This window comes from Larimichthys crocea, chromosome XIV (assembly GCF_000972845.2).
Source record: "Larimichthys crocea isolate SSNF chromosome XIV, L_crocea_2.0, whole genome shotgun sequence".
NCBI lineage: Eukaryota > Metazoa > Chordata > Actinopteri > Sciaenidae > Larimichthys > Larimichthys crocea.
The window spans coordinates 6,020,188-6,039,743 of NC_040024.1; the positions used below are offsets into that span (position 1 = coordinate 6,020,188).

Genomic DNA, 19,556 nt, shown 5'->3' on the forward strand with positions numbered 1-19,556 from the left:
CCACGGGCAGTAGTTGGGCATTGTTACACCCACAAGCAGCTGATTGCGCTGTGAAACCCGTGCTGCTGCACAGGAGAAGACACAAACCAGCGGTCCCAGTGATTATAACGGGAACGTGAGGTATTTGGGGAATAATACAGACGAACTGGCAGTGCTGTGAAGACCCAGAGGAATACCGTGAGTGCAGCATCTTTTGCTTCGTGAGACATGGCTACACTCGCACATCCCGGACAGCAGGTTGAGGTTCCAGGCTACAATCTGATACAGGGAGACAGAGACTTTTCCAAAAGTCGAGAAGAAGAAGGTGGCGGACTTGCACTTTATGTAAGTGAGAGGTGGTGCAATCCCGGACATGTGAATGTGAACGTCTCTGTCACCCAGACATTGAAATGCTGGCTGTGGGAATCATTTACTTTCACCAGTAAATTGACTGCCCCACCAGAGAAAATAAAATGCTGGATCTTCTCTATGCAACGCCATTGACGCATTAACGCCCTCCACATCCCATGTGATGAAAGTCCTGGAGAGACCGCTCCTAGCCCAGCTGAGGCCACAGGTGAGGATGTTCTGGACCCCCTGCAGTTTGCCTATCAGCCCCATTTAGGAGTCGATGACGCCATCATTTACCTGCTGCAACGAGCCCATATGCATCTGGATGGTGGGGGAGGCACTGTGAGGATCACATTCTTTGATTTCTCCAGTGCTTTCAACACCATCCAGCCTGTGCTACTGGGTGAGAAGCTGCGGGTGATGGGTGTTGATGACACAGTGATCTCCTGGATTACTGACTACTTGACAGCCGCACAGTTTGTTCCATCTGGGCAGTGGGTCATACGGACACTGATAGACAGCTGTGAAGTGGTCTGAACGAATCACCTGAGGCTGAACATCAACAACACCAGAGAGATGGTGATCGATTCAGAAGGAAGAAGGCGCCTTCACAGCCACTCCGGATCAGAGGGAGGTGGTTGAGGACTACAGATATCTCGAGTGGTGATCGACAACAGACTGGACTGGAAATCTAACCAGACTGTGTACAAGAAGGGGATGAGCAGACTCCTGAGGAAGCTGAGATCCTTTAACGTGTGCAGCAAGATGTTGGAGATCTTCTACCAGTCTGTTGTTGCTGGTGCCATCTTCTGAATGCTGAATAAACTGTTATCCATCATGGACAATGAACAGCACCTTCTCCACCACACAGTGGACAGACAGTCACTGCACATTTCTCCTTTCTTACTTTGCACCAAATCGACACTGCCAATTTGCTGTATATAATTTTGTACAATATATTTTATTTACTATTGCTATATTATTTTATTTATGTATAGTATAGTATGTATGTATGTATAGACAATCTTCTCGATGAAAGCCACAACAGGCTATAGATCTGGCAACTCCTCCCTCCAACTCAACAAGCCCCAGAATATATTGACACAATTGTCTGCTTGGTGTTGTGTAGTAGTAGTAGGATACAACAGAGATGTATAGTAACGAAGTGGAACTTCTTAAGTACTGTACTTAAGTACTAAAATGCAGTATCTGTACTTTTTAGTATTATTTTTTTCCCCAACTTCTACTTTTACTGCACTACGTATTTTGATGAATTTAATACTTTTACTCCGATACATCTTTCATGTGCTCAAATTCGTTACTCGTTCTCTATTGTACGTGGTCTCGCTCTCACCTTTCATTCGACCGCATTCCACCAGACCATGGGAAATCACAGACTCTACCATGAACATTGTAACATTAGAAGTTGTGCCTTATAAATTTGAAATAATATAAACAACAGTACTTGTACGTGTACTTTTACTTGTACTTTTACATTTTAGTACTTGAGTCCATTTTTTTTACATACTTCTACTTGCAATTACTAAGTAAAAACATGTTGATACTTTAGTACTTTCACTTGTGACTTGGTGTTTAATGACATTCACTTTCTACTCAAGTCAGTTTTTTGATAGAGCACTTGTACTTCTACTCCACTCCTTTACTCCAGTACTTTATACATCTCTGTGGTAATATGATGACACTGTCATACAGGAGCATAATTGTGAGGGTTCCTAGCCGGGCTTTAACATAGGTAGGGATCTCTAAGTTATATTTAATCTGTAATTTTTTCATTTGTTATTAACATTATAACAACTACTTCTGTTGGCTGAAAGAAAAAAATCTGACAGACTATAGACACATCGTAGAGATCGATTCACTTTTGTTATTTCATTTATAGACATTACTTATCAAATAAAAGCCTCAGCACTGGAGTAACTGAGACTCAGTGCTTTTTTTTTTTGCATGTATTTTGATTGTGCCTTACCAGTTAAGTCTTATTTGGTTAAATCTGACTACGAGAGTGTAGGTTACCAAGACACCAGAGTTATGGCTCTCAACTATTATTTATTACTATATTCCATTGTTTTATGCCGCGGGCACAATGTGATTGGAAAATGCTGAGCTGCATGCATGCACGTACATGTAGTTACTTGTTATATTTAGCAGCATTTTGGTGTACTTCCCAGGTAGTTAAATGATAAGTGTCTAGCAGTGTAGCAAACTCCGGAATGAGAATCTGGACACAGTTTTTAGTTTTTCCGTTCCAAGCTACTGTAGAACATGGCGGTTCAACATGGCAGAAGACAAAAACACAACTGTTCTTATGTTCAGGCAGTATTGCACCAATAAAAACACAGTTGTGCATCTGTAAATAGAAGCCCCTAACTCTTAATTAATATTTTTTGTTCAGAACCGAACATCAGGAGAGTCATGGTGAGTGCGACTAAGCTCTGAGGTGGATCTGAATCTTCTGACAGTCATCGTCTGCTGCTGCAGGTGAGAGAGCGTGAGACAAACCAAAATAAAATGAGATGAAGTCAAGAAAAATGAATCTGTGTTTGAAACTTTCTGCATTCAGTTTCGGCATGTCTGGAGGACCACAGTCGGACTGAAGTCAAAGTACGCTGGCAAGCTCCCAAAAATGGACAAATCTATCGCAAACAAGATGAGGGCGAAGAAGTAGAAACAGGTACTTACCTGACCTCTACTCATATCTTAAGCCACCTATGAAGCCGTTTTTCATGTCTTTCATTACACTCATTAATTAACCTTTTATTTATTTTTTCATGCAGGCTGTGTGTAGCACAGACATCATACAAACTCTCCTGCGTGGTGAAGTTGCGGAGAAGATAAATACAGTCATGCTTTGTTACATAATAAGTAATATTGGTTTGCATTGTGTTTGTATTTGTGTTGTGTTGATCCTTCTTTGGTCGTCAAGGGTTCTTTCACACTTGTAGTTTGGTTCATGTTCATACTGACTTTTTACTAACAAACCAGAGGTGTAAACATAAATTTAGACGGACACAGTATGCTTGTTGATTAGACAATCAGCTTTCCGGGTTCTTATAGCTGAGACAAAGCACAATAAAGCAACGTAAACTCAAAATATTGTGTGTAAGTCTACTCTTAACTCAAGGTTCACTTTTTTCTCTGGGTTCCTCAGTTTCTTTCGTTTGTCATGAAGGTGGCTCAATTGTAGAAATAGATTCATTTACCCTGTGTCAATATGCAACTGCCTGTGTGACTTCCATTCACAGAGGAAGACCATGAGATGTGGTTGAGGCTTAAGAAAATAGCTAGAAATACACCCTTAACTGAGATTTTCTTCTCTTAGTTCTTAAACTCGAATTAAAAAAGAAAGAAAAGCTAAGAAAAACCTGCAGCATTATAAAGTAGATAGCAAAGAGTTCAGTTTAATCATTATTCATTCATTCTTATCTACTCCTGAGTGAAATATGTGTCTCTTTAGCTGCTAAATGTATCAATATCTTCTAGTCTCTTGATTTGTCTGTTGTTTTGGTAGTAGAGAACTTTGCTGGAGGTCATAAAATACCTTTCACATAGTGATTTAATCATGAAAGATCTATGTTTTAAATGACTTACAATAAACTTTGCAGCTTACAGGTGAGTCGTTTCATTTTCATTCAAAGGATCAACACATGAAATGTAAAGAAGGTTTACAGGAAAGCAGAACATAAATTAAGTAGTCCAATGACTGAGCCTAATGACTCTCCTTTTCATTTCTGTGTAAATGAAACCAAAGCAGACTCTTGTCTGTCAGCATTGGTTAGTTCTGACATAAACAATGGTGCACTTGTTGTCATTAACATGCTTGACACCAAGGAGGAATGACACTCGAAAACATGAGAAATGGCTCATGTCCAAGGTACAAGAATGTACAGTATGCAGGTTGTGTGGCTTAAAGCTTTTATAAAGGACGTCCTCTTTGCTTACCCACACACCTGCTGACTCAAACAGGTAAGATTTGTGTTAATATTTGTTTGTCATTGATTCTATTTAAAAAAAGTTTTTATTTATTACAGCTATCAGTACAAACATTATTTGAGTAATATTAAGTCAGATGGAGCTTTCAGTCCATCATCTTATTCTTAATTTATTTAGTTGTAACCTTTAAGGTCTTTAATATTTAATGAATTTAAGGTTGTAGTTCACTTCAAATCTGCTGAAGACAAAACACAATATCTAAAAAATCTAATAAACGTTAACTGTAAAGAAAAATAAATAAAATAAAACTAAATAAGATTAAGAATAAGATGATGGACTGAAAGCTCCATTCTGACTTAATATTACTCAAATAATGTTTGTACTGATAGCTGTAATAAATAAAAACATTTTTTTAAATTAGAATCAATGAACAACAAATATTAACACAAATCTTACCTGTTTGAGTTGCAGCAGGTGTGTGGGTAAGCAAAGAGGACGTCCTTTATAAAGAGCTTTAAGCCACACAACCTGCATACTGTACATTCTTGTACCTTGGACATGAGCCATTTCTCATTGTTTCGAGTGTCATTCCTCCTTGGTGATCAAGCATGTTAATGACAACAAGTGCACCATTGTTTATGTCAGAACTAACCAATGCTTGACAGACAAGAGTCTGCTTTGGTTTCATTTACACAGAAATGAAAAGGAGAGTCATTAGGCTCAGTCATTGGACTACTTAATTTATGTTCTGCTTTCCTGTAAACCGTCTTTACATTTCATGTGTTGATCCTTTGAATGAAAATGAAACGACTTCACCTGTAAGCTGCAAAGTTTATTGTAAGTCATTTAAAACATAGATTTCTTTCATGATTAAATCACTATGTGAAAGGTATTTTATGACCTCCAGCAAATGTTCTCTACTACCAAACAACAGACAAATCAAGAGACTAGAAGATATTGATACATTTAGCAGCTAAAGAGACACATATTTCACTCAGGAGTAGATAAGAATGAATGAATAATGATTAAACTGAACTCTTTGCTATCTACTTTATAATGCTGCAGGTTTTTCTTAGCTTTTCTTTCTTTTTAATTCGAGTTTAAGAACTAAAGAGAAGAAAATCTCAGTTAAGGGTGTATTTCTAGCTATTTTCTTAAGCTCTCAACCACATCTCATGGTCTTCCTCTGTGAATGGAAGTCACACAGGCAGTTGCATATTGACACAGGGTAAATGAATCTATTTCTACAATTGAGCCACCTTCATGACAACGAAAGAAACTGAGGAACCCAGAGAAAAAAGTGAACCTTGAGTTAAGAGTAGACTTACACACAAATATTTGAGTTTACGTTGCTTTATGTGCCTGTTTGACTCAGCTATAATGAACCCTGAAAGCTGATTGTCTAATCAACAAGCATTACTGTGTCCGTCTAAATTTATGTTTACACCTCTTGGTTTGTTAGTAAAAAGTCAGTATGAACATGAACCAAACTACAAGTGTGAAAGAACCCTTGATCGACCAAATGAAGGATCAACACAACACAAATACAACACAATGCAAACCAATATTACTTATTATGTAACAAAGCATGACTGTATTTATCTTCTCCGCAACTTCACCACGCAGGAGAGTTTGTATGATGTCTGTGCTACACACAGCCTGCATGAAAAAATAAATAAAAGGTTAATTAATGAGTGTAATGAAAGACATGCAGAAAAACTGGCTTCATAGGTGTGGCTTAAGATATGATAGAGGTCAGGTAAGTACCTGTTTCTACTTCTTCGCCCTCATCTTGTTTGCGATAGATTTGTCCATTTTTGGGAGCTTGCCAGCGTACTTTGACTTCAGTCCGACTGTGGTCCTCCAGACATGCCTGAAACTGAATGCAGAAAGTTTCAAACTACAGATTCATTTTTCTTGACTTCATCTCATTTATTTGTGTTTGTCTCTCACGCTCTCTCACCTGCAGCAGCAGACGATGACTGTCAGAAGATTCAGATCCACCTCAGAGCTTAGTCGCACTTTCACCATGACTCTCCTGATGTTCGGTTCTGAAACAAAAAATATTAATTAAGAGTTAGGGGCTTCTATTTACAGATGCACAACTGTGTTTTTATTGGTGCATAACTGCCTGAACATAAGAACAGTTGTGTTTTTGTCTTCTGCCATGTTGAACCGCCATGTTTCTACAGTAGCTTGGAACGGAAAAACTAAAAACTGTGTCCAGATTCTCATTCCGGAGTTTGCTACACTGCTAGACTCACTTATCATTTAACTACCTGGGAATAGCTGTTACCCAAAATGCTGCTAAATATAACAAGTAACTACATGTACGTGCATGCATGCAGCTCAGCATTTTCCAATCACATTGTGCCCGCGGCATAAAACAATGGAATATAGTAATAAATAATAGTTGAGAGCCATAACTCTGGTGCCTTGGTAACCTACACTCTCGTAGTCAGATTTAACCAAATAAGACTTAACTGGTAAGGCACAATCAAAATACATGCAGAGGCTTTATTTGCATAAGTAATGTCTATAAATGAAATAACAAAAGTGAATCTGATCTCTACGGATGTGTCTATAGTCTGTCAGATTTTTTTCTTTCAGCCAACAGAAGTAGTTTGTTATAATGTTAATAACAAATGATCAAAATTACAGATTAAATATAACTTTTAGAGATCCCTACCTATGTTAAAGCCCTGCTAGGAACCCTCACAATTATGCTCCTGTATGACAGTGTCATCATATTACCAGCAGAGATGTATAAAGTACTGGAGTAAAGGAGTGGAGTAGAAGTACAAGTGCTCTATCAAAAAACTGACTTGAGTAGAAGTTGAAATGTTCATTAAACACCAAGTCACAAGTGAAAGTACTAAAGTATTCAACATGTTTTGTACTTAAGTATTGCAAGTAGAAGTATGTAAAAAAAATGGTACTCAAGTACTAAAATGTAAAAGTACAAGTAAAAGTACACGTACAAGTACTGTTGTTTATATTATTTCAAATATTTATTAAGGCACAACTTCTAATGTTACAATGTTCATGGTAGAGTTCTGTGATTTCCCATGGTCTGTGAATGTGTCTGAATGAATGTGAGAGCGAGACACTACAATAGGAACGAGTAACGATTTAGCACATGAAAGATGTATCGGAGTAAAAGTATTAAATTCATCAAAAATACGTAGTGCAGTAAAAGTAGAAGTTGGGGAAAAAAATAATACTCCAAAAAAGTACAGATACTGCATTTTAGTACTTAAGTACAGTACTTAAGAAGTTCCACTTCGTTACTATACATCTCTGTTGTACTCCTACTACTACTACAACACCAAGCAGACAATTGTGTCAATATTTCTGGGGCTTGTTGAGTTGGAGGGAGGAGTTGCCAGATCTATAGCCTGTTGTGGCTTTCATCGAGAAGTATTGTCTATACATACATACTATACTATACTATACATAATAAAATATCAATATAGCAATAGTAAATAAAATATATTGTACAAAATTATATACAGCAAATTGGCAGTGTCGATTTGGTGCAAAGTAAGAAAGGAGAAATGTGCAGTGACTGTCTGTCCACTGTGTGGTGGAGAAGGTGCTGCTCATTGTCCATGATGGATAACAGTTTATTCAACATTCAGAAGATGGCACCAGCAACAACAGACTGGTAGAAGATCTCCAACATCTTGCTGCACACGTTAAAGGATCTCAGCTTCCTCAGGAGTCTGCTCATCCCCTTCTTGTACACAGTCTGTGTTAGATTTCCAGTCCAGTCTGTTGTCGATCACCACTCTGAGATATCTGTAGTCCTCCACCACCTCCCCTCTGATCCGGAGTGGCTGTGAAGGCGCCTTCTTCCTTCTGAAGTCGATCACCATCTCTCTGGTGTTGTTGATGTTCAGCCTCAGGTGATTCTGTTCAGACCACTCTACAAAGCTGTCTATCAGTGTCCTGTATGACCCACTGCCCAGATGGACAAACTGTGGCCGGCCTGTCAAGTAGTCAGTAATCCAGGAGATCACTGTGTCATCAACACCCATCACCCGCAGCTTCTCACCCAGTAGCACAGGCTGGATGGTGTTGAAAGCACTGGAGAAATCAAAGAATGTGATCCTCACAGTGCCTCCCCCACCATCCAGATGCATATGGGCTCGTTGCAGCAGGTAAATGATGGCGTCATCGACTCCTAAATGGGGCTGATAGGCAAACTGCAGGGGGTCCAGAAACATCCTCACCTGTGGCCTCAGCTGGGCTAGGAGCAGTCTCTCCAGGACTTTCATCACATGGGATGTGAGGGCGTCATATGCGTCAATGGCGTTGGCATAGAGAAGATCCAGCATTTTATTTTCTCTGGTGGGGCAGTCAATTTACTGGTGAAAGTAAATGATTCCCACAGCCAGCATTTCAATGTCTGGGGTACAGAGACGTTCACATTCACATGTCCGGGATTGCACCACCTCTCACTTACATAAAGTGCAAGTCCGCCACCCTTCTTCTTCTGACTTTTGGAAAAGTCTCTGTCTCCCTGTATCAGATTGTAGCCTGGAACCTCAACGCTGCTGTCCGGGATGTGCGAGTGTAGCCATGTCTCACTGAAGCAAAAGATGCTGCACTCACGGTATTCCCTCTGGGTCTTCACTAGCACTGCCAGTTCGTCTGTATTATTCCCCAAATACCTCACGTTTCCCGTTATAATCACTGGGACCGCTGGTTTGTGTCTTCTCCTGTGCAGCAGCACGGGTTTACACAGCGCAATCAGCTGCTTGTGGGTGTAAACAATGCTCCAACTACTGCCGGTGGCAAAGTTCCCAATTACAAAGGATAGGAAAAATAGCAGAAAAACACGGAAAAGGGTAACAAAACTAAGTCCAGCCATTGTCACAACTCTTATGAGCAGGTTATGATTGATCAGAAAAACAGACTAAATTAATGAACCGACAAATAAACTAAAGTTTAAAAAACACGACGGGAGCTGCAACCACAGGCTGCCACCTCGCACGGCACCAGAGCATTTGGTCTAAAAATAAATGCAATAAGTGCAATGAAAACAAATCATCAAAAAGAAACTGTTCTCCATTTATATAACATAAATATAATACAGTATGTGTATATGTGATATAGTATAAGGTACAATGTAATAAATTAAAAACAGAGTAAGATCGTCTTTCCAAAAAGCTGTTCTGCTGTGTAAAATATAAATAGGAACAAAACTTCGAAACCCCATATGTAATTGAAAATAGCACAAAGACAACTTTTTAATTGAAGAAAATGATATATCCATTTTGAATTTTAATCCAGCAACATGTTTGAAACAAGTTGAAATAAGCGCTCAGATATCTTTCAAAATGTGTTCACATCACATATTGATTCTATTTACATTTTACACAGTATTACAGTAGTAATACCGTAATAGAAGTACAACGACTTTTTTTTGTAAACGGGTTATAGAATAGAATAGAATAGAATAGAATAGAATAGAATAGAATAGAACATACAACAAATGAATAATAAGAAAACTAAATATTGCACTTTAGGGACTTCAAATACATGTTTGAGTCAGAAAGCAAATAGAAGATGAAACATGAACTTAAATCTGTTAAATAAAACAAACAAGTTAAAACAAGCTTGTCATGTTTGTGTTCACATGATGAATGTAATGCTATTTCTGCCAAGCTGGAAACCGGTTAGACCAGTTAGACAATCAAATCAAAACCAAAAGCTTTAAGAGGCTAAAGATGATCTAAAATCTGTTTGAACACTGTTTACCAAGAAATAATCATGTAATAATTGCATGATTAGTGCATGATTATGTGAACATTTCAGTAATAACTGTTTCAATTCCATCCATCCATTTTCTGTAGCTGCTTATTCTTATCAGGGTTATTGGATGGCTGAAGCCAATCACAGCTGACACTGGGTTAAGGGTACTCAAGTCACCAGTTCATCAAAGGGCTGACACAGAGATTCAGAGAACATTCATGCTCACATTCACACCTATGGACGTTTTAGAAGCACCAGTCAACCTGCATGTCCTTAGACTGTGGGAGGAAAAAGTAATACGTTTATTTGGTATAACTCCTTTGGTAGATTCATAGCAATATAATGAGTTTGTCACTACTCAACCTCTTGTCATCAGCAGGGACCGTGTGGAGGGGGTCTCAGTCTTCAGGTTTCTGGGTGTGCATCTACCTCAGCTGGAGCACTAACACCACTGAGCTGGTAAAGAGAGCACAGCAGAGACTCTGCTTCCTGAGGATCCTCAGGAACTGACTCTCCCAAAAGCTGCTTGTGTCCTTCTAGCGTTGCTCAATAGAGAGCATTCTGACTTACTGCATCTGCTTATGGTTTGCCAGCTGTACAGTTGCAGAGAGAAAAGCGCTCCAGGGGGTCATCATCACCACCCAGAAAATCATCAAATCAAAATTCAAATTTTATTTGTATAGCCCAAAGTCACAAAGTACATTTGCCTCAGAGGTCTTTACAATCTGTACAGGGAGTGACACCCTCTGTCCTTAGACCCTCGGTTCGAGTGAGGAAAAACTTGCCCACAAAAAACCTTTAACAGGGAAAAAATGTGGAAGAAACCTCAGGAAGAGCCACAGAGGAGGGATCCCTCTCCCAGGACGGACAGACGTGCAATGGATGTCACGTGTACAGGACAGATCAACACAAACAGGGGAGGTGATTAGCACACCTGTAGCCAACTGTCTAATCACTCTCCCTCTTTCCAACACAGTAGCGTGCTGGACCAGAAAAAGCAGTACGGGCAAAAGTTGTGAGACACAGCAGACGGCAGCAAGAGGCCTGCGAACGGCTGCAGAGTGTGTCTAATTTATGGGATCAGCCGAAATCAATAAAAATCCCTAAGAAACAGGCTTTGGACTCTGACTCTTTGTGCTGAGAGAACCCTAGTGGCAGTAAGCGTGTCACAGGTAGCAATAATGACAGTGGGACATCAGCTGCCTCCTTCTCTCCCTGGAAGAACTTTATAGCTCATGATGCCTCAAAAGAGCCCAGAACATTATTAAGGACCCATCCCATCCCGGCCACATCCTATTTGAACAATTACCCTCAGGCAGGCCATACAGGACATTTAAAACCCACAAACAGACTAAAAAACGGGCCATAACTGCCCTAAAGTTAGTTTTAAAGTAAAAATTTTTTATTTGTACTCCCTGCACTGAAAGATGGCACTAAATTGTGTTATGCATTGCATAATGACAATAAAGATATTCTATTATATTCTGCTGAGGGCAAACACCAAGTGTAACATAACTGGTTGTTCTGATGAGATATCCTGAAAAGGCACCTCCTTCTGAGTAATATGATCCATCACCCCCTCAACATCAGCCAATAGGCTTGCTTCAAGATAAATGTAGATAATGATGATGATAATGTTTTGTTTTAGGGCGTTGCAGTTGTAATGTTATTAATATCCTTTACACATAGTTGTCCATCAGGTTTTTTCAGAGGCTCGGAGATAAACCGAGAAGCGTTTCTTTTTGGAAAACAAGGAAAAACGGTGCTACAAGATTTGAGATGAGGGGGATTCAACTTTTAATTCAATGTTTCTTGCTGTCCATAGCTGAATGTGGTGAGTGACAGAGGGGTATAGGAACTGAGAACACATTGTTATGCATGATTTGAACACAAGACTGCACAGATAAAGTTTGGTTTGGCATAATCATTTTGTAATGAGCATTATGGTAATAGTTAAAGTTAATTCAATAATGCTTTGAAGAGTGAGAGGTATTCTGAGTTGCCTTTAAAACAGTGTGTGAAGAAGTATAAACAAAAACTTTATCACCCAACAGAGTAAGAGTTTCTCTTTGGAGCATATGCTTCTTCCTACTCCTTTTCGGACATGTTGCGTTCACATTATTATTTTAGTTTGAACTATTGTTATTGTTGTTTTGACTATTCTTATTGGCTTTGTTTGTTTCTAGTTTACTTTGTTATATTACTCGCACATGTTCGAAACAAACTGAAACTGAACTGAGGACTAGATTAACGCTTTGTTTAAAGGGCATGTCAGTTTGGTTCTCACAAACAGGAAATGATGACAATAAAATCATAACTGCTGTACAGAGGAAGGAGCATGTAGTGTTAATTAAATTAAAAGTCTGACTTAAAGTAAGACTGCAGACCAAAAGTGTAAATTTTCTACAGGGTTCTAAATTCTTATGTAAACTAACAACACTGGCTGTCAGGTTCATTTTAATGGAGCGTAGAGTCTGAACTTTGTCCCTTCAGAATCTTTTCTTTATTTTTCAGGTTCACACTCGCTTCAGTTCTTGTCTACAGGACGTGTGCAGCCTGGGGACTGACCTCTTTTTGAACAACTAACTGTATTTAATGGAGTTCCCATCTCCTACTGTGACAGCTTGAAGAGAACAGAAGAGATCAAACTTACTCTGCAATCCAAAAACTTCCCTGAATCTTGTGATGAATCGTGTGATAATATGTTAGAGTCTCTCCATGTGATTCCAACATTTACCAACAGGACAGTGTGTATGTTTGTTTTTGTGACATTATGACAACTTAGTGAAGCTGTCTGACCTTGTGCACTGAAACAAAAAATCTTACTTTCTTACTTTATAGATGTTATACAGCGACGCCATGGCTGCATCCAGTCAACCAATGGGATTGTCTCTGCTTTTGAAGCCTGGGCAGTGAATGGGAGGGACTTTATAAGCTTTGACTCTGAATCCCAGAGCTGGACGGCCCGGTCTCCCTCTGCTGTAACAGTTCAACGTCACTGGAACAATAACATTGCAAGGAATTCTGCCTTTAGACACTTCATCAGCAAACAATGTCCACTACTGATCCAGAAAATTCAATTAAAATCAATGCACCAAAGAACAGGTGAGAACTGGAACAAGGGAAGCTTTTCTTTCAACCACATTTTATGGTCTTAGCTCAGCTGTCCTCAAGACACAGCAATGTGGAAGCAGAGTCATGATTCCTTGTTATTTGAAGACTTTAATCACATTGGTTTCCACGGATTCCTGTTGAGTAAGCAGGGTCATGTCTCAAGTTGTTGTGGGATGACTGCTGTCAACAGAGTTTAGCTGACTTACAGCATGAGTATATGAGTACATAAAGTCATGACTTATGTACAAAACATTTACCTGATATCGTTGATGACAATTCATATTTAGACAAAAAACTTGCAGTGGGCAAATGCATCAAACTAATCTGGTGACAGATCTCACACAGGTTGCTCTTTGAGGATGATTGCAGTCCCTGAGATATGGCTTAACTAAACTAAAATGATTAGCATGGTAAATATCAATCAACTAATCAATCAATCAGACTTTATTTGTATTGCACTTTCCATACTATACATGTAACAAAAAGTGTGCCATCTCATCGTCTTGCACCGAGGAAACACCTACCGGAGGCATTAATTAAAAAGCCACTCCCGGAAGTCATAAGGGTCCTCAAGGGTTCATAGAGTAAAATTAAATCAGATGATTAGGCTGTACTAAGACCATTAGGAGATTTATAAATCAGTAAAAGAATCTTAAAATCGATTCTGAAGTGCACAGGCAGCCAATGCAGAGACTTTAAAATGGGTGTAATATGGGCTCTTTTTCTGGTCTTCACCAACTGATGAGCAGCTGAATTTTGTAATAACTGTAGTTGATCTAAATTCTTGCTAGGTAGACCAGAAAGTAGAGCATTACAGTAGTCAGTTATACAAGTGATAAAAGCATGCATTAATGTCTCTCTATCAAATAAAAGCTTAAAAAGGCCAAAAAAATAATCTTAAAAAAAAGAAAGTATAGGTCCTAAAATTAAGCCTTGGGGAACACCACAATTAATTTTATTTATGATAAACAGTCATCTATACTTACAAAAAAAATCTGAAATACCAGTCAAACTTTAAAGTCTACCTAAAAGAACTGAATGATCTATTGTATCAAAGGCTGCAGTAGATCAAGTAACACCAAGATACAAGGTTTTTTCATGTCCATATTGCATCTGACATCATTTACAACCTTTACTAGTGCCATCTCAGTGCTGTGATTGGCCCCAAAGCCAGATTGAAACTTTTGAAAAAAGATTGTTAAAAAATTGTTAGAGTTCATAAAATCATTTAACTGATTAAAAACAAGCTACTCTAAAATGTTGCTTTAAAATGGCAGCTTTGATACTAGTCTGTAATAACTAATAACTGAAGAATCGAGATTGTTTCTCTTCAGAAGAGGTTTAACCATGGTGTTCTTTAGGCTAGTAGGAAAAGTACCCGTCTGAAGGCAATTATTGACAACTATGAGCAACTGTTCTTCTGTTTTTAAAAAGTAGGACATAACTTTACCAAGCATTTCAGAATCAACCAGGACAAATTTCTCTAGCGTTTCCTCACATAAAAAGCAAAGTTTCTTGGGTGTTTTTATTGGTAGGCTGAAATTGACATAAATACAATCTAATTGTGTCTATCTGTGTCTGTTTCTGAAATATTAAACACCAGGATTGTTAGCATAGTCATTTTGAGCATTCTGATGTTAGCATTTAACACAAAGCATGAATAATACAGCCTCAAACAGGCACTGAAATCGATGACCCATTTTGGTCATGTAAACTATTCTGTGTTGGATGTTGGATGTTTGATATTGGAATTGTAGGAGGACAGTAGCATGCAGTGGAGTCCATTGGATGGCGTGCCCCTTTTACCCTGACTTTTAATATCACCTTCTTTCTCTGCAGAGCTACAAGTTTTTGCCAAGCCCATTGTTAACACAGTCGAGGCAATTCTGATATGTCACACGATGAGTACTGACAAATCAGTGAGCTCAGTGCATTTGATTGGAGATGGGGCCTCCAAGGCCAGTGGGATCACCATAACCGGACCAGTGCCTTCTGAAGACGGATCAGTGATCCTCAGACTGACAGCTCGGATCTCCCTGAGCCAAAACACCAACATGTATGGCTGTAGAATACTAACAGGAGGTCACAACTTCACTGTATTTTGGGGTAAGACCTTTTGGAAATCTGTTGAATCCGTGTTTGTTATACTCTTAGTATACTGTGTTGATTTGTCCTGTACACGTGACATCTATTGCACGTCTGTCCGTCCTGGGAGAGGGATCCCTCCTCTGTGGCTCTTCCTGAGGTTTCTTCCACCTTTTTTCCCTGTTAAAGGTTTTTTGTGGGCAAGTTTTTCCTCACTCGAACCGAGGGTCTAAGGACAGAGGGTGTCACTCCCTGTACAGATTGTAAAGCCCTCTGAGGCAAATGTACTTTGTGACTTTGGGCTATACAAAATAAATTTGATTTGATTTATACTGTAATGCAAATCCTAAAGTCAGACAAGAATTGGATGATAGTGAAAGATAAGGACTGACAGAACCTTTTGAATCAATATTTTAAGTCTGATCTTGACTAATGGAAGAATGAATAGAATGAACATAACCTTGGTGGTCAGAATGGGTTTTTCAGGATCTTCTTTCATTGCAGATGGGAACACTCTTGACGGCAGACACCTATATAAAAAGTCAAGTGTCAACTGGATAATTCTGACAAAAACCCTTGGATTTTGCTGCATCATGGTTACAATCATCATTATATGCTGTGTAACCACATTTCTTAAATGTGGTAAGAGTTTTTATTTATCACATTTTAATAAACTTACTTCTACGTGGCTGTGGTTCGTAGGTAGAGCAAGATGTCCAATCCTGAAGGTTGTGCCATCAGTGTGTGAATGTGTATAAAGGGTTAGCTCCTAAAACTTGATGAGCAGTCGGCACCTTGCATGGCAGCCAATGCCATCAGTGTATGAATGTGTGTGAATGGGGTGAATGAGATATGTAGTGTAGAGCGCTTTGAGTGGTCGGAAGACTAGAAAGGCGCTATATAAGTACAGTCCATTTACCATTTACCATTCTACAAGTAGAGATTGGTCAAGCCAATGTATCAACTGAGATTAGATTTTTGCAGATCATGTCATGTCTGTCTTATATAAGATATTCCATAGGTACTATGTTCGAGATCATTTCTCCCAGCAGACACATAGATGACGCTGTCTACTAAACATATGTTGAACCCTGTCATTGTAAACAGGCACTCCGGTCTGCAGTGTAGTTCTATATACTAATAAATCAGAGACAGAAATGGTCTATGATTGGATTTTTTAAATCTGCAGGATTCAGTTTAGGTATTGGCTTTAACATTTTGTTTATATGTGCACCTGAGACTGTTTTTTTAATATTGATATTAAAAAGCATAAATTCTTGTGAATTATCAAACAACTAAATACAGAATAATAGTCTAAGCAGTCAATTTAAAAAAGGGCTACGAAACCTGGTTGTTAGTTCACATGACACTGTGTTAGAGCTGTGACTCTGTAGTTCAATCTAACCAAGTGCAGATTTAATTTGGAAGATATTTCCAGTGTTAACCAGTGTGTCCTAACTGTGATTCCAATTTTCATTGTAGTTAAGATGAGGTCCAGTCGCCCTCCAACAATCGATCCACGGCTGGTGAAGCAGTTCTCCAGGATGGTGGAAAGTGTTACTTCTCCAGATCTGCAGAATGTTGTTGTTTCATACACCCAGTGTACAGAGAGAAACAGAGCATGGGACCAGTGGGTGGTGAGGTTCACATCAGAGGATCAAGACTTCTACGATCCAGAATACTTTGCTATTAATGTCGATGGGGCACATCGATAGTTATGTAAGGAATCGAGCAGGAAACTGATTGACACAAATCAATCGAAACAGTTTTAAATAGTAACTATAAATATCTAACTATAAACTATAACTAACTATAACTAACTATAAATATCAAATATTGAAATATTGTGCACCATGTCACAAATAGGAAGTAATTTTGGACACAACTTCTGTGTAACTTAATATGTGTATTATGCTGTACTGTAATTGTACAGTCACTGTTGTTCAGGACAAGCTGTTCAGTCTATATCTTTAAATTTTAAAAGTTTAAGTCATGTAGCAATGAAACGTGATAAACTAAACATTATCCCTTCATGAAGGAATTTCACCAGGTATTACTTATATCATTGTATGTTTGTACTTTATATCATTATGTTATGTACTTATTATGGATGTATCATATGTTTTCTACTTTACCTGATTTTATTAACAAAGTTAGCCATTAAAATATCTTTTTTTTAATATGTGTACTGATAAACAGCTAATGCCTGCATTTCTTGTTAAGCTGCATTCCATTTCCAGTGTTACTTATTTGCTATTTTTTATTAATTTTACATGTACGTGTCTAAGATATTTTCTTTCAAATTCTTTAAATCCAGATGTCAAGAACAGAATTCCTTTATTCTATTTGACTTTTAATACAGAGGCAAACTTGTTCAAGATGTGTTTACATCACCGCTGTCTGTGAAAGCTGGAGTAAGAGGAAAGAGAGAACGTGCATCATGTCTGTCTGTATGTAGCAAAAATTAAAAGAATTATCTTTAAAATTAGTAGTGAAAGAACCGCTGTTGTTTTTCACATGTGGATATGTCTGTTTTATATGATGTCTTACATCATGTTACGTAGAGTAGCTGCTATATTAGTGCAGTGAACGGAGACCCAGATAAAAAAGAATTAAGGATGTGAAGATTGATTGGTCTTTAACTGATCTACATTTTAGGGAACCAGGGTTTCCTTTCTCTGCCACAACATATTCTGTGCAATAAAAAGAAATCAAAAATCACAGACTCTAAATGTTCTCCATTTTTTTTTCCATTTGTAGTGATGGTTACATTAATTCATTTGAATTGGAATGAGTGTAGAATGGCTGTCATGTTTCAAATATACTTTTTCTCATCTCAGACCTTAATGTTTATAAGAATTCACAATTACAATCAACTTCACTACAAGTAAACTAACATAAAGGAATGAGTATACATGCAGGTTGCTGGCAATGCTCCAAAAAAGCTTAGCTTTCAGTTTCACTTTAATATCAGGTTGCAAAGCAAGATTCAGAGGTGTATGTGTGTGTGTACACACAAGCTATATAATACTTCTGTCTGACTGTGTTCACTCACTGCAGCCTGCAATATAAGGTTCTGACAAGGTTCTAGAATGATGATGTAACAAAGGTATGGAAGGTTCTACAGAATGCTTTGATGTATCTTGCATCACACCACACACACACACACACACACACACGCACGCACACAAAGACATAGACAGACTATGCCAATACTTTGTGTCACCTGCAGGAAGTGTTTCATAGCAAGAGGACATGGTGTAGCCTTAAAATTGTAGTGTGCAACTTTTATATACAAATGAATGTTCTTTGTATTCAAGCTATTCTAAAATGAATTGATGCAATGTTGATTAAGCTGATCAGCTCCACATAACTCATAATTTCTCAGAATCTCAATTTTGATGTTGTGAACATTGTTTGACATTCATTTAATATGTAGTAGTTATGCACTATACTTTTAAGAGCGAGAGTGGTTTGATTTGTAGCCAGTGTACTTGTCTACAAAATATATGTTAATTGTGTGACAGGCTACAATCACACTTTGTTCTCTTGATTCTTTGTATTATTATTACATTGTTGTTATATTCTAGTTATTTGTGTGCTTTCAAGTCCACAATATTTCAAGAGCTGTACCTTATTTTATCATAAAACTGTTAAAACAATGTAAACACAACACTTGCCGGCAAAGTTTGTTTTATTCTGTAAGCCATAAACAAGGCCAGAAAGTCAATTACTATTGTGCTTTTGTCAATAAAAAGTTGTCTGGTGATGGTTTTTGTGTTTTTTTTTTCCAAATCAAAGCTATATAGTTAGTAAACAGTAAGTAAACAGTTTTAAACATTACAATCTAATTCTACTGAAAAAAATACTCATTTAAGTAGTCCTGTACAAAAAAATTCACTCAATACAGAGTGAACAATAACATTTCTATAAATGTAAACAAATCTCTAAAAATGATTAGACCACCCTTGTTTTCCCTTATTCTCTTGTTCATTTTAATGCCTGGTACAACTAAAGGTACATTTGGCTGGACAACTGATAACAACAAAAATAGCTCATTTAAGAGCTGATATCTACAGTAGCTATTGATGTAAAAACTTTAGGTTAGGTTTTTAACGAGAAAACCCTGGAAAATGGCTACATCAGCTCCTAAGTTAAACTCTTATGAGCTATTTTTGTTGTTATCATGTTTGTCCAAACAAATCTACCTTTAGTTGTACCAGGTATTAAAATGAACATGAAAGGGTGGTCTAATATTTTTTTCCATGACTGTATATTGAGAACAGTAGTGCAAAAAAAGTTTGTGCACTCACTCT

General features: G+C 38.0%; 1 protein-coding gene across 4 annotated transcripts in view; it reads left to right on the forward strand.

Annotated features, from left to right (window-relative positions):
* LOC113747647 (saoe class I histocompatibility antigen, C alpha chain-like) overlaps positions 1–17,929 on the forward strand; it is a 31,991-nt gene extending 14,062 nt beyond the window's left edge. For 2 of the 4 annotated variants that reach the window (XM_027288108.1, XM_027288109.1), the window contains 5 exons: positions 12,556–12,792; positions 12,883–13,146; positions 14,995–15,261; positions 15,745–15,882; positions 16,723–17,929. In XM_027288108.1, coding sequence (XP_027143909.1) covers positions 12,744–12,792; positions 12,883–13,146; positions 14,995–15,261; positions 15,745–15,882; positions 16,723–16,955 — 951 coding nt within the window. In that variant the 5' untranslated portion in view covers positions 12,556–12,743 and the 3' untranslated portion in view covers positions 16,956–17,929. Of the gene's footprint in view, positions 1–11,763; positions 11,876–12,555; positions 12,793–12,861; positions 13,147–14,994; positions 15,262–15,744; positions 15,883–16,722 lie in introns of those variants that run through there. The other 2 variants (XM_027288110.1, XM_027288111.1) reach the window with 2 other exon arrangements.
* The last annotated feature ends 1,627 nt before the right edge of the window (positions 17,930–19,556 follow it).